The sequence below is a fragment of the Calidris pugnax genome, unplaced genomic scaffold (genome assembly GCF_001431845.1).
Source record: "Calidris pugnax isolate Ruff unplaced genomic scaffold, ASM143184v1 scaffold247, whole genome shotgun sequence".
NCBI lineage: Eukaryota > Metazoa > Chordata > Aves > Charadriiformes > Scolopacidae > Calidris > Calidris pugnax.
This window is the reverse complement of record NW_015090980.1, coordinates 2,411,732-2,428,420: the sequence shown is the minus strand read 5'-3', so window position 1 is coordinate 2,428,420 and position 16,689 is coordinate 2,411,732. Positions and strand designations below refer to the sequence as shown.

At 36.2% G+C, this 16,689-nt stretch overlaps 2 protein-coding genes across 3 annotated transcripts in view; one reads left to right on the top strand and one right to left on the bottom strand.

Annotated features, from left to right (window-relative positions):
* Positions 1-16,689, bottom strand: part of CENPP (centromere protein P) — a 145,327-nt gene that overhangs the window by 86,605 nt on the left and 42,033 nt on the right. The gene's annotated exons all lie outside the window — the stretch shown is intronic.
* On the top strand, positions 14,181-16,311 carry OMD (osteomodulin). Its single transcript, XM_014953506.1, has 2 exons — positions 14,181-15,111; positions 15,992-16,311. The coding sequence occupies exons 1-2, from the start codon at positions 14,181-14,183 to the stop codon at positions 16,309-16,311; spliced, it is 1,251 nt and encodes a 416-aa protein (XP_014808992.1).

Sequence of the window (16,689 nt, the reverse complement as noted above, 5' to 3'; positions counted from 1 at the left end):
TCCTTGCCTCCTTCTCCAATATCAGCCTACTTAATGCAGTACCTTAAATACAGCGATATAAAGAATAGTATATAAATTACACAACATTGACAGACAAATAACAGCAAACCTAGTAAGATACTGAAAGTTTAAAGAATACAAAATACTATCAAGTCACGATTTTAACTTGCACCATCGCCTATGGCAAGTGCATACCACGTAAGTCAAAACATACATTCAATGAAACAGGATTTATTTCATATCCATGTTGAGAAGTCAAACAAACAAAACCAAATTTTGAAGTTTCAAACCACTTCGGTTTGAGATGTAAGTTTGTTTTGCAATCAAGACATGTAATGAATAACAGTCTTGTAAAGATGCCTACGTCACGCAACCCTCAATCTCAATTTGTGATCAATGGGATCACAAAATCCCATTCCACTTCATATCCTTAGTGATAGTGGTCCCAGTGCCGTGTCTTCTTATTTCCTTCACAGCAATACATTCATAGGTTAGAAGCATGGGCTCAGAACCAGCTACTTCATTGTCTGCCAACTACTGTATGAAACTCACAGATAACCTAGGAGCTTCTCTTGTTGCTAAATAAGTTAAAGAAGGTGTAGAAGTGTTGATTTTTCTTCCTTTTCCCAGTACCAATAGTCTCTTCCTCCTCTGCCCAGCTGTCAATTTACATACACTGAATTCCTGCAGGTTGTATCTGGCAAACTGACTAAAAGAGTCCACTATGCTCAGAAGTGACAGGAAAGAGAAAAGGACAGATGGACAAAGAGCACAGCTACTTGGATATCACTGCATGCCCTTAGGAAAAAAGAGTTGTAAAACCATAAAAGCACAATGACTTATGTGCTGGATGAGCAGACAGAGAGGTGGAAGTCTAAAGGGCAGGCAGCAGAGCTAGGGGCTATCTAGTGAATTCTAGTTGGAGGTCAGTAACTAGCAGCATTCCCCGGGAGTCAATAAGGGCTCCAATTCTCTTCAAAATCTTCATTAATGATCTGGGTGACAAGGCAGATTACCCTCAGTAAGTTTGCTGATGACACAAAAGTGGACAGAGCAGCTGTTAGGCGAGAGTGTTGAGCTGCCATCCAGAGCAATCTCAACAGGCTGGAGAAATGGGCCAACAGGAACCTCATGTAGCTCAACAAAGGGAAGTGCAAAGTCCTGCAGCTGGGGAGCAATAACCCCAAGCATTGGTTAATGCTAGACTAGCTGGAAAGCAGCTTTGCAGGGAAGGACCTGGTGGTCCTGATGGACAAGAAGCTGAACATGAGCCAACAATGTGCCCTTGCAGCAAGAAGGCTACCACTGTCCTGGGCTATGTTAGAAGGATAAGGGCAATGTCTTCATTCCCAGTGTTGCTGTCACTAAATTAGTCCACGAATAAGGAAGCTACAGAAGCCTAGATTCCTATGGATGGATTTGAGCCTTACAACTCCCGGGATCTTCCTGTCTCTACCTCACACCAATACCTCAGCATGTTCTCCTACAGCTGCCTTCCACAGCTCCCACTGCTCAGGCTGCCAAGTGACAGAGCTAAAAGTATGCCAAGGGGTTAGTCAACATCTGTTTCATCTTGCCATCTGGCTGCTTACTCTTAGAAGGAGAATTTATAACTGTCTTTTCCTCAGCTGAAGTACCTCTTTGGAGCCCATTCCTCTACCCAGTTGCTATTTTTCACAAGTTTGTAGAAAGTACCCATACATTTCCCTCTATCCTGTGACAAATTTGGTTATAATTGGCAATGAGGATGCAAAGATAATGGCTGAAATAAGTAACAAAGACAAAAAGTTTCCTTATTTTCTGAAATCAGGAGATGAGTATTTGACTATTATAACCATAGTAGAAGCTTCCAGAAAGTTTCACATCAGCAAGTATCTCATCAAGAATTCCTGCACCAGCATTTCCCCAAAAGTGAGGCAAATGCCTAAGACTAGATCAGGAGAAAAGAGTATATAAATTAAGATATTCACATTTTTAAACATTCAAATTGGTTTGGTAAAGCAATAAAATAGTTCAGCTACGTAAAACAGGTTATGCTTATGAAATTTTTAAATAATTTAACATTATTTCAAAAAGCATTTATCAATGTCCTACGAATTGAATTCTGCTTTCAAAGACAGCAAGTAACAACATAAAAATATGTACCATCCTCGTTCAAACATAGTTGGCCATTTACTAATCTTATGATGTTTCTCTTCATGTTTACGTTAAATCTAGAGATTTCACAGCTTATGTTTCTAGCTAATATTTTTATATTTACCACTAATAATGCTACAAGTAGGTGCATTCACTGAAATCTGTTCAAGCAACTTCAAATATCTCAGAAAAGGCGGCCCAGTAAAGTAAATAAAAACAAGAGATCTCAACTTTACAAGTTTGAACTACATCAATTTGTTCTCTCCGTTCCTCAAAGTTTCCAGTTATTTTCCCATGTTACCTTGTTTTTAATAAATGAATAAATAAATAAATATACTTCACAAGTGTTCGGTCTTTTAATGGCAGGTTAACAAGAAAAAAAAAAAGTAACATAAACTTTTTTTCCCCCAATTGATTTCAAATTAAATCAGGAAATTCAAATGAAAATATTACAAATACCACCAAACATCACTATTTCACAGTCTTAAGAGCAGATTCTTTGGTTAAAATATTGCACTATTCATCCAGAAAAACTAATGTAGACCAGAAAAGACAAAAGAAACATTAATATCTCCATTGTATTTTGATCAGAATTTAACACCAGGATGACAATAAAAGCAATGGTACACTAAAAAATAATGAAATCATGATCTGAAGCCTATCTTTTTTTCCTTCTCTATGTTTAGAATTTAAGATTGTTTCTTAGGATTTTTTTTTTCCTCCTTTCTGGGGAGACTAGAGATTTGAGAACAAAGCTGCTAATAGGAACCATATGGAAGAGCCCTGGAGTAAATGAAAATCTGACTCTAATTCCAAATGCCACGTATCACATAGCACTGTCTAAAATTATCTGGTAAGATAAATGTAAGATTTTGCCTGCATACTCAATCAATCACCTGAGATGGAAGACAGGATGAAGTATAAAATAAACAGAAAGGCTTTCACAATATTTAAGATATTCCCAAAACTAATCAATAATTTGAAACAAGTTGGGATGTTTCTCAAAGCTTGTGTTAGCCAATAAAAGATTAGCTCAACATAACATACTGCCAACAGACAGACTTGTTGCAGTTTTTCATATAAAATATGAACAGTTCTACTCAACTGAACAATGCAATTCTGGATTTAACCATTATGCTGCTATGATTGCAGTGGGAATAGCATGCAGCCAGGTTTTCCTATGCATCAATACTTTTTTTTGTGTCAAATTCTTGTCCAGGAGAAATTTGAAGACCATGAGATTTCTGGAACACCAGCACTGTGGATGCAGTTTTGATGAGAATCCCACACATTTCCACACACAGCTAAGTCTTGCCACAAACTCCCTGTGCATAAGTAGTAAATTTAATGACCCTGTATGCATATATATAAACCAGCTGCATATACATACAGACCATCATGCGTATCGTGCAGCATGTTCCACACACTGGTGTCATTATGCATGTATTAGCCATCACTTGTGCAGAAGTTTCTATTAGAGTCAAGGGGAGCAACATTGAAATTAATATTCTTTCTTCATAATTACATTTGCAGTAACTGTTAAGAAGTTATGCTCTCTGTTAAGCACGGAAAAAAAACTCTAGTTGACCTGTTGCCAAAGGATGTAAAAACTCCTGAGGGATAGAGAGGGAGTAAGTTACCAACACAAGCATGCACTTGCTTCTTAATTGTTCAGCCAGTATTATTTCCAAGTGCTTTTTAGATATAAAGACCAATTAAAATATTTTTTTTTCCAGAAACACTGTTCACAGAATACCTTAACTCCTTTGTTTCTCATTTGGGAAAAGAAAATTGCTCTGCCATTCTAAAAAGATATTATTTTATCAAAATTTATATCCTACTTAGGGCACCAAGAAGAACATCCAGACACCACACTATTCTTTTTCTACCTTCTTTCTATTCTACAGGATGAAATAAGGAACAGATTAAATGACTCACGGGTGAGTAATAGGGCCCAATTTTTTAGCATGAAGAAAATGAGGAAGCCGCTTATGTATTAACCTGATGAGTAGATGCTCAGATTCAGGAAATGATATAATAACCTAGTGCTCTGCAAGAATAATAAAAGGAACCGTCTAGTCATTTCTCCAGCAGCAATACTGTCATACAGCATAACTATTACTTGCTCAAGAAAAAAATAACAGCAAGAAATTAATAATTTCATGAAAGCTTACTTTGACTTTTGGAATGCATATTTTTCGTTTATATTTTATGTTAATACATACAATTTCCATTTAGATGTTACCCTCTTGTAAATTATTATTTCCAATATTTTCTATTTCTTCAAATACTAGTTTTCACAGGGCAAAGAAATTTTATTTCATTCCATTTCTAAAATAACTAAAATAGAAACAGAAACTCAAATAACTTTCAAAAATACAGAACTAGTAAGCAAATGTCAGTAAAACAGTATAATGCTTTGTCCCCATATTCACTACGTGCCTAATGCTGTCCCTATGGGGGACAACCAGCAGAATTTCCACGTATTATTATAAATTTTGAGATGACAGAATCAGAGTACATTTAGAAGCTAGGTTCCATGCAGACATTACCCAAATTGGGTAGTAAAGTCAATAGTTTTATGTCGCACCTGACAAACTATGCTCCTATATAGTGGCCTGTAATTTTGGCACACCTGATATGAAGATAAACTCTGTTGCAATGCTTTGCAGAAGAAAACATGTTTCAAACCTCCAACTACCACCGTCAATAGCCAGACCCTATAAAGTACTTTCTTAAGCAGCGTGGCAAGAGATGCGTTATTTGTCATGTCAGGATTACAGTTAACAATTAGCATTTACTTCCACAACATAGCAATAAACTTTTCAGAACACAAACCAGAGCAAGTGAGTACGAGGTCAATAGGCCAATATCTCTTCTCCTTGAGACCACAATCAAGGTGAAATATGTAGGAAATTATGTGTTGGTAATATAAACCCTTGGTATTTTGGCATTTACTGAAAAATAAAGCTCTTGATGATAAGGTCCTCCTGGAACAATTAATATTGCTGTACAAAGCTAGATAAAGTGCATTTAGAATGAATGTCTATAATAAGAGTCAAACCCACAATCCTCTATTTCAGAAAAGCAGAAACTAAGTCTGATCTAAAACTAATCTTCAACATTCTTCTTACTGATTCCATCTAATAGATGGGAGAAAAACAGTAGTTATAAAAGCAGTCTTTATAACAGTAGTCTTTATAAAAACCTTGTATCATTATTTATGATAAAGCCATAAACACAGTGAACATTAAAAAAAAAGTTAAAAGGTTTCTTACCATGCTAATTAAAAATATTTCATTACTGCTCTTTCAGGAATGCTTTGCCTTAGCAGTACCTGTGTATTATAGGCACATACCGCTGCTTCTTTGCTTATAACAGAAAGGATAACACATGTTTCCCACTTTAACAGTTCCCTCCCAAAATCAGAATGCACAGGAACCTGAGAAGAGGAGAAAATGCGAGCATGGAAAAGACATCTGTTAGATGTGCAATTGCTTCATAAAGTAACTTTTCTGTCTTTTCTAAAGAGTACCCTTCCACTCAAACTTTCCATTGTGGGTAAACCTAGTATCTAGTTCACCCATTAGCAGTTCTAACCAATTATAACGGTCACGTCTCTGCGACTGCTTTCATAATATACAGACTTATTTAGAAGTTTCAGCAATAAGCCCAGTGTCTGGCAAAAGTGCAAAGGGAGTTTTGAAAACCCGTCCTGCAGTCATATAGAATATTAACATTTTTAAAGGCAGCTACTACTATTGGCTCAATTTTGATAGAGTTCAATCTAATCACTCAAAGCACTGGTTTCATGCCATCCCCTGACTAACACCCAGTTAGGTATCTTTTTTTAAATTTATTTTTTAAAAAGAAAGCATTATAGATGTTTATATTTTGGCTACAAATAGTTGCAGGCATTACCTCCATTCTCAAAAAGAGATAGGACAAGGCAAGAGTCAGATGTCAGAAGCATGATACAAGGCAACAAGGACACTTGCTTGATTACTGTGTAAGACCTGTGTCTGATGTCTACAGCAACTCATCCTCCCAAAAGCGATGGCCAATAACATGAATGGTTTAGGTGTGAACCATGTTTGGGTCCACACCAGAAGCAGCCATAAGGCCTTTCAAGAATCTCAGACCGGCTAATGATAGAAGAAACAGAAGACTTCCTGCCACAGAGTGCTTGGATAAAATAACTATGAGTCTCTGTCTCAGCTTTGCCAAGAAGCAGCTGTGATTCACAAATTATTCAAACAGTAGAGAAACACTTCAAATGTCAGGCAGAATATAGGTACGTGGACAAGTATCTCTCCTAAAGCAGTATAAATACCATTTAAAGCAAATCCAAACAAAATGGAGATAAAAGTACAGAGTAACTGAAGGAAATAAAGGGTACGGAGACTATATCTTTCCTTATAAGACAATACACCAGGGTTCAGATGAATGACAGACAAATATTACTTGGTATTTCTATGAAAGTTTCCAAGTCACAGAAAGAAAGTACTACAGGCAATAAACGTAATGCCAGCCACAATACCAGTGTTACAGGGTCTTGTGCTAAAATGAGAGGATTTATTCTTTAGAAGAAAGAGGGGTAATAAAAATTAAGAACCAGTTTAAGGGTCACGTCCGGTTTCCAGACTATTGGAGAGAGCTGAAAGGCTGCCTGGCAAAATCCTCTGCACCACAAGGCAGGACAGTTGTAACTATCTATTGTGCTGGAAATATTAAAATAAATACATCTACCATGAAAAGAAAGACATTCTATAGTCATTGTAAAAACAAGGCAGGACCTTCATTCCTACACACGCTCAAAAGAGTAAATGGGAAGCACTTTCCATCACGTACAAAGGGAAAATTTCTGCTAATGTTGAACATTTTCCCATGCATGATCTTTCAGGAATTCTTTGGCAGGTAACTTAGACAACTACTCCTTATCCTTGTCTGAAAGTGCCTTAAGAAGGAAAAGCCTTTTTTTTAGCTATAAACATATGATTTGCAGATTGGATGCTAACATGGGAACAGTGTGAAGTTGCAGGCACGTTTTCTAGTTCTTTTAACAAAATGCATGAAGTCCACGGCAATGAACCAAAAAAACCCAAGCTAATGAATAAAGTTTTAATGCAAATTACTAAGATAGGGTAGAACTCACGTTATCTCTTTTAGGCATCTATCAGCTTAGGTTTGAAATAAATGAGTAGAAGTGCCTGCTTTGGAATAGATTCAAGGAATGAAGTTAAAGTGGATGCTAAGAATGCTCTCCCAGCAAGAAGCAACCTGCACAAAATCACACTTAATTTCCTCTTTAAATTCATGGTTGTAGCATGCATACTCAAGTTACAACAGACTGATAAAAACCAAACAACAACCACAACCTGCCCTTGACTAGACGAGTCAATGAAGAAAGTTAGTTAAGAGAACCATTGGATCATTACATGCAAAATCTACAGTCTAACAGATCTTCGGAATTACTTTTTAAATTTAGTTTTGTAAACTCAACTGTTTTCAGTTGCTTAACATGTTCTTTCTAGTAGCTCCTAGCAAAACAAAGCAACACATTTAAGACTGCCTGCGTAAAAAGACGGTTGCCAGAGCTTTGATCTTGTTAATACCACCTACTACATGGGAAATAAGTAGAGACCACACAGCAAGGTTCAGGTCAGGGGCAACAGCGAGCCCCGCACAGGGCACAGCTCTGCCTTCCTTTCCTTTTTTAAACAGATTGGGTCTTGTCTCAGCTCTGCAGGATTGTTGATATGATTTGATGGGCCCTTTTCCATGACCTTTAAAAATGCATATTCACACAGGAACACGCTCCTAGAACGGAGACTTTCCACTGAAGAGCAGAAAAACAAGTTTGTAAGGGCTATTACTAACAGAGTGCTCTGGGCTCTTGCTGGGCTGAAGGTGCTGCAAGATCAAGCAATTCAGCATCTTGATTTCCTGTGAGCTCTACACATCAGTATCTCAATTTTCAGATTGGTTCCGGCACAGAATAAATAAATCCAGCAGCCACTACAGTCTTGATAATCAGTTACTTTTGTTGATGGTAAGCACAAATAAGAAGTGCTGTTGCAGATCACTTAGGAGAGTCACACAGGTGACTTTGCAGGTGGTCTGCTGACAGCGTTTGTGGACTGCCAGTTAAGAACTAGAAACCAGGATGCAAAGAGTTTTATATCTGCATTTTGTGTGCCTACAATCTGACTTTGAATTGCAGCCCAGTCTAGATGATGCCTAAGGCTGTTTCTTACTTCTGAAACCCACAGGCTTTACGGGGAACCAAATTATAACATTCAAACTTCCTCATTATATTTGACCAGGCATTCCCTTTTCTACTGTGCAATCAGAGTAACAAACTAACATCACCAGTTCCCATCTAAACCCACAGAATACTTTCAAAGTTGTCAACCGAGGATTTTAAAATTTTCAGCTTGAGGCTCTTCCTCAGACATCTGATAGCAAGGGCAGATCTTAGCTGAAGACCTTTCTAATTCTAACAAGATTATGCTCCCAAGACAATTCTCAGTTCTAACTTACAGAGCCTACCTTCATTTGATTCCCTTTAATCCTCTATGAGCAATATGCACCTTCTGTTTCCTTTCTCCAGGCTTCATATGGACCATCGTAAGTTGGAGCGTGGAAGAACTCCAAAGAAACATAAGAATCTTTTATAGTAAAATGGGAAATAACAGGCAAAAGGCCAAGCAGTATACTTTATTCCTTCTTTTATCAGAGCCAATCCCACTCACCTCAGTGCCACTGGTTTTCTTCTCTACTTATTCTATGAATATTTTGGCTAAAATTTGGAAATTTCAAATTTTTAAGGCTTACCCAACTAGCTAAACAAACAAAATCACAAAATATTAGAATGGTCTCCTTTCTTAAGCCTTCAGTTCAGAACCATAGTCGGAAAAAGCTAGCAAGTCTCATAAGTTGAATGCAGTTTATGAAGATGACAAAATTTCAAACATTTTAATTTACAAAAAGGATCCATCCAAGTTTGGCTTCAGAAAATAAATCAGCTTCAAGCCAACCCTGACTTCTGACTTGATATACACCTCACTTTGCATCATGACTCCATAAATGAAATAATGAAAAAAAATTTACAAGATCAGCAGTAAAAATAAGTCCTTATGAAACTTTTTTTTTAAAACTGAAAACCAGAACACAGGGAAAACTCAATAGATTTGTCATAGCCTTTGAAACAAGAATTTTTACATGAATGATGTTAAATTTAATCCTCTCGTTATCCTCCTTGTAAGGAAATTTGCACCACACCTCAAACCAAAACTAAGAGAAGATCAAACCACACCACTTGACCAAGATCACAAAGTATAGACTTGTTTGTATCCAGGACAGCTCATGCAATAAAAAAGGAATTGAGTCTTAATATATCCCGTGGCTAGATCTGCATCATTTTCCGCAGCTCAACATGCTTTAAATCAAGAGCTTTGTTACAATTTTTCAAAAGGACAGACTCTTTGCTCTGCCACCATGGATTTTTAAATGCATCATGAGATTTTAAGTCTTCTGATAGCTTAATAGGATTTGGGACACCAACAGTAGTAGAAAACAAGAGAAAAATATCAGGTATGAAACTCAAATTCTAATTTGGTGCAATTTTTATCTTTAGAGAAAATATTTTTAATTTTTGCGTATGTTTTATTCAGAACTGTTAATGTATCCAAAAATTTGCACCATGTTCTTTGTGTTGTGCTTAAAAAACCCAAAACTTTGTAGCAATAAATAACATTTTACTAACTGGCATAACAAACTTAGTGGGTTTTTTTTTTTCATTCACCATTATGGATGTATTCTAATTATTTTAAAAATCAATTACTTTTGTTGTTTAATATTATTTGGGTTTAGTGGCACAATGTAGCTCTTCAACTATTGACAGTACTGTTAATAAAGGACTATGTAGTTTTAATTTTACTCTTTCAACCTCTCCCTTGTATTCTGGATTCTTTACATAAATATACGACTGCTTTACTCTAGTTCCAGTATTGACAACTCCTATGATATTATTTTGATCCTGATTTTTGGTACTTTTTCATCTTCTTAAACAATGTTCTCATCATCAGTGGTACAAAGGAAACTTGAAAAGGTCAAGCAAATCATCAGCTTCAGGAGGATCAAAGACAAAAAAAAGTAAAACTTACTATTGTATTATCTTCTCAAATATGGTACCTCTAAGGCACTTATACTTTTTTTAAGAACCAGATTCTCCCTTGTGAATATATTTTGAAATAATGTAACTCTTTTACCAAACCAAAAGCAAAATTAAATGCTTTTGATAAATCCTACAATTAATCCAGAACAGCATCTCACTTCAACAAAAAAAGTCTCCATTTTTGAATTTATGACAATTATTTAAGTACCATATAGCAGCAAAAGCAGATAACCATGCCTTTTTTCCCTCCCTCTTGTAAGCTATGAAAAATATTTTTCTTCAGTAAATAGTTTATACCTAATGTTGTACTTGTCTCTCTCATAGGAAGATTTATGCTCTTTCTATACAACTTAGCAAAAACATGTTGGAAATTTACTGGGAATCTCAAACCATAACTTTAAAACAACATTGAGAAGTATGACACCATACCAACAGCACTGTATAGCACAATGACTTTGCAGGAAGGAAACTGGAAATATAGATTATGGGGGGAAAAATTATAAAATGGAAAATGTTCAGAAGAGCTTTACTATAGCACATGCTTTCCCTCAATCTTGACGAGGTAAATTTTTTACTGTTTCTTAACTTCATTCTCCAGAGGACAAATCCTTTGAGTAACTGAATCATTGTAGTTGAAATCTCACCATGAACTAACAACCTCTGAAACACTTTTTGAAGTCTTACCCTCTCATTTTTTTCTAATGGGAACTGGTAACACTGAAAGAATCTTGCAAATAATTTTGAAGTGATTTTAACAAAAGCAGAAATCACTTTACAGACTAATGACACAGCATTCACAGTAACTGATGATGTGGCACAAGACTTTTTTTTTTCCCTGGCAAATCAGAACAGGGGGTAAGGCTGTTATTTTGCTTTGCCTTCCCACAAGCCTCCTCACCACAAAATATGGCTTAGAGAGATCTTTTGTTCCTCCAGCTGTGTTAGGCTATTCCTCAGATGATTTCACCAGCACAATAACTTGCCGCCCTCAACGACTTGAGCTTCACGGACTTCCAAAAGTAAGTTTTCTTGGTAAACAGGAATAAAATGAACCGATTGTGTTCCTTTATGCAATTAAGAGTTGATTCATGCATGTTATATAATTCTTAGCTTTCAGCTAGTAAATTGTTTACAAATACTAAGCCTTGAGCTTATTAGAGATGGTAGAGAATCATGCTTGTAAAATTTTCTGGTTTCTTTCTACTTTGTGAAGCATGCAGTTTATCATATTGTGTGCATCTGACTTGCTTTCTCCATTATCAAGATTCACCTTTAAAGCATTCTTTGTTTTAAAGCTAGTTAAGTTTTAGAAATATTTCATGCAGAATTGTTAGTATCTCAGTGTTTTGAGACATGACCCGTAGGCCTGGCAGAACAAGTTACTATTTTACCAAAAATACACCCAGCTACAGCTAAAGTATATAAAAATTCCCCACCAGCTCCTCTCTCTATATAAAACCAGTGAGAGACTTTGGTACCTATTACTTATCGTGACATCTGAGATGATGATAGTTCTCTTCACATTGTCTACATGGCAAGTAGATCAATTGCATGAAGGCCTAAGTAAGCTTTTTCCTCAAACTAAGCGGGACTTTCACAAGTTGTTCCTCCTGGTTTCTAAGGACTATTGTGGCACTGACAACCAAAAATATTGTTTGGAAATTTTGTAACACCTAGTAGAAGTGCTGACAGAATTGAACCAGAAGGTGAAGCTAAAGTTCTGGACTGAAACAGAGAGGCAGTAACAGGAATCAAAACCCAGAACATATTTGTGCCATTTACTTGGATTAGCTCAGACAGCTGATGATGCTGTAGGGTTGCGGAGACGTTGACTTCGCTGAAGACCAACCTACAGTGGGGTTGCAAACAAGTGACTCCATCCAAATCTGGTTTTAAGATTTTAATCAGATATGCTTGATTAAGGAACCATTCAAACACAAATGATACAAAGTTAAAATGCAAGTTAGACAACAGCACAAAAGATTTCACCTCGCCATTGTCACACACGGGCTGTATGCAACACAGAAAGATTACATGGAGGCATTAAATTCCATGATTGTTAGTAGTTTTTTCCTTGGGATTCTCTCTCTCTCATTCAATTTGTAGACTACATCATGCATTAGGAATTAATCACCAATATGAAGCATAGGAAATTAGCATTTGTAAGTCTCACCTCCTTGTTACCAATTAATTGGTCAGTAAAAAGTATTAAAAGCATCAAGGAAAAAAAAAAAAAAAAAACTTTTTTTTTTTTTTTTTTTTTTTTTTTTTTTTTTTTTTTTTTTAAAAAAAAAAAAAAAAAAAAAAAAAAAAAAAAGAGTCCCCTGATTATAAGAAGTCCCTTCATCATAAAAAAATCCCAAAACTCAGAATATCTGCTTTCCTCTGCCCCAGGGTTCCCACACTATACTAAGCAAAGTCTCTTAAATTTTTCCATGATTTATGTGCTTTGACCTGCAAGGTTACATTTTCACTCTTCTGTTGTTTAAGCTGAACAGCTTGACATGATTCATAACTCTAATTCTGCCAAATAATAGGGTTCCTCTGACTGCATGAAGTGCTCTAAAATGTTACTCTGCTTTGACGCATCAGAAATTTGACATGCAAAATTATTTGGTTTCACTACATCAGTATTTCGCCTCAGAAGGGTACTTTGAAGGTAAATTAGTTCATGTCTATAAAGAACATATAATTACAGAAGCACAGAAAGTCTATAAAGGAAACTTTTAATCAATGACCATTTTACATGATATGCAGCTATGTTTTCCAGAAAATAATGGCAAAACAACAAAAAATGCCACAGAACATGCAATCACCAATGCCATGAAAATTTCTATTTTACATAAAATATTTCAAAGCAATCTGTTTCACTGTTCTATTTATAGAAACAGTCCTGCAGTTACCTCACCTTAGGCAATAATATATATTATTAACAAAAATGACTTTGTTTTAAAAACAAGGACAGCAGACACAAGCCATGGCTTAGATGCTTAGTAAGACTATCATATTTCTTCACAAGGAGTGTATTACAGCACTAACCTGGGTTATTTAGAGAGGTGCTGGAATTCCATCCTTGAAGATTTTCAAGGCTCATCCAGACAAAGTCTAGGCTGATCTGATCTACAGTTGGAGATGGAAACACTTGGAGCACCAGATTGGACAAAGTGATTGCCCAAAGGCCCTTCCAAACAACACATCTATGATTCTGTGATACTGACCACACACCATTTGTGCAGTCCAAGTTCATGGTGAGAATAACTAATACATTTGCAAAAAAAGTTTTCATCCTGACAGAGTTTAATAAGGCTACCTACACATTTCCAAAGGTCTGAGGAAGAAACATTCCTTGGGAATTTCATTTGTACCCATTGAAAACTGACTTGAAAGGCTGATGCTTAACCCATTACACTGGAAAGAATGCAACACCTCAAATGTCCAATACAAACCCCCAACTAAACCACTCCATATAAAAAGACCTTTTGCAACTTCTCTGTAATAAATTAAAGTGAGAAAGGAACGAAGACTGCAACTTTTTTCCTACTCCCAACTGTTGTTGTGCCTTTCAGTAAACAGTGCACAGCACAGGTAGAAAGCTGCTCCTTGTCTGAAGTCAAACAAGAAAACTTATGCTTACTTCAAGGACAGTGTATTTGTTTATGGCTGCTGTTTTCTTGAAAGATACACATTAAAACTTGGTTTTGCTAATAATGTCACTGAGCGTGCTGGAAAAAAAGAAATTATGCATTATTGTACTTAATTTTATTGCTGCTTCTTAAAAATTAAACTTATATGTTATTTACTTTATAACTATCTAATAAACTTATTTTTCCTCTTCATCAACAGGATAAAAGATACAAATTTCAACATGGGGATTCTGAGCCAGCTTTCAGTCGTTCATCTCCTCTGGGCTGCTACGGTTTTCGGTCAATATGAAGACTATGATTTTGAGGATGAATATGAGGAGCCAGATCATCAACAACCGTATTATTTTAATCCAAATACACACGCTGAAGTTCCCCGCTTTCCTTTTCCATTTGAGTGCGCCAGAGAATGCTTTTGTCCACCAGCTTTTCCATTATCAATGTACTGTGATCATCGTAAATTGAAGACAATACCAAATATCCCTAGTCACGTCCAACAGCTTTATCTGCAAAGCAATGATATTGAAGCTGTGCCTGCAGGACCATTCACTAACGTTACCTTCATAAGAGAAATTAACCTCAGCCACAACAAAATTAAATCTCATCTGATTGACCACGGTGTTTTTGCCAAACTTTCAAATTTAGTGCAACTGCATTTACAACACAATGAATTAGAAGAATTTCCATTCCCACTCCCCAGCTCTCTAGAGAGACTCCTCCTTGGTTTCAATAAGATTTCTCAGTTACCTGGAAATGGATTGGAAGGATTACCCAACATAACCATGCTTGACCTTTGCAATAATTTTCTTGATGACTCAGTACTCAAAGGAAAACCCTTTTCAAACATGAAAAATTTAATGCAGCTCAACTTATGCAACAACAAATTACAGACTATGCCTCCTGATCTACCATCGTTACTAATGTATCTCTCTCTTGAAAACAACTCAATTTCTTATATTCCAGAAAACTATTTCAACAGACTGCCAAAAATCATTGCTCTAAGGATGTCCCACAATAACCTGCAGAACATTCCACGCAACACCTTTAATCTACCTAACCTTACAGAACTTAATCTTGGACATAACAAACTGAAACAAGTATTCTATATTCCAAGAAGTTTGCAGCATTTATATATTGAAAACAATGACATTGAAAGTATGTTGATCGTTCTAATTCTTTAAAAGCAAAAAACTTGGCACTGGTTGTGGGAGGGGGTGAGTTTGGCATATCTTCCATCCAGAATTAAGCACTTTTAGCCCAAATCAAGAACTAGCAGAAACATATCTTTTGTTGTGTCCTTGGTTTTGAGGACCTGCTACCTTACAGCTTCCCAGCTGACATGTATAGATCAAGCATAGAATCCAGCAGTCATCCCAATTTGCATGCTGTCCAAGAGGTACCCTCGTGTCCTTTGCAGAGAGAGGGGCTTGAGGCTCTTAGTGTTCTGAACTAACCAATTTGCATGGCACTGACCCAGAGCTCAAACACACTGCGCTTCTCAGGAGCAAATGCAGCTATGTAGCTTCTGAGCAGCTATCAGTGCCGGCAGAATATCCCATCTTCTTCATGATGTGGTGTAAACATCCTCAGTTAGTTCGGACCAAAAGGGTGAAATTAGAAAAGATTTTATTTTTGCACCTTACCCCTAATATACAATTTTTTTGTGAAAGTTAATAACCAGCTTTTCATATAACAAGCTGACACTTTTTTGAAGATTGCTTCAGATTATGCAATTGATAAAACAAACAGAGAAAAGGAATTAAGAAAATACTCCAGTCACATAAAATAGCAGTTACAAATTGTAGTGGTAGTCACATTTATTTTTTCTTTACCCCACAACCTTATATTTGCAAACCCCAAAACTGTTATCACTGTCAGTTACTAAACCAATTCAAACCACAGAGAAAGATTACATTAATACTGTGTATCGCAAAAATATTCTCTGGTTTAAATTTCAAAAGCTAAGTTTCACTTTCGCAATAGGTTTAAATATAACAATTTTCTTATTTTAATTCATATTTTCTCTCTCTTACAGTCATAAATGTTACTTTGATGTGTCCGACTATTGATCCAATGAACACCAACCAACTAACCTATATACGGGTGGACCAAAATAAGCTTACGACTCCAATAAGCTCATATGCATTCTTTTGCTTCCCTCACATTCGAACCATATATTATGGTGAACAAAATGTTAATGTCAACAAGTCAACTCAGCTAAGAACACCCGTGTTTCGACGATTTTTAACACCAGAAGAATATAATGAAGCAGAAGAAAATCAAGAAACACATGATCATGAAACTGAAGAAGATCATGAAGCAGAAGACAACTACTTCCATCCTTACTTTCAGTGAAGTAATCATTGTTAATGAGTATACATAGAAACTTTACTTACTTGTGAGGTATTCATATCCATTTTAGAACAGTTGAATAGTTTTGGATATTTAAGATACATCTATAAAGTTGAGATAGGATTTTAGTGTAGGTAAACATCCTATTATGTATGCAGTAAAATACTAAGAGCAAAGAGCACTCGCCTCAGCATTAGTTGCAGTCTGATATATATAACCTGGGTTGATGATGCCCAACCACCCTTGGGTGGACAGCCTAAACTATAGAAAATCAACCCGAAAAAGCTTCTATGTTCTTAAGTGATCCAGCTTGCAAAATGACTAAAAGACAAATCAATGTCATGCTCGATAGGAACAAGTGGATAAGGACAAAAATCTGTC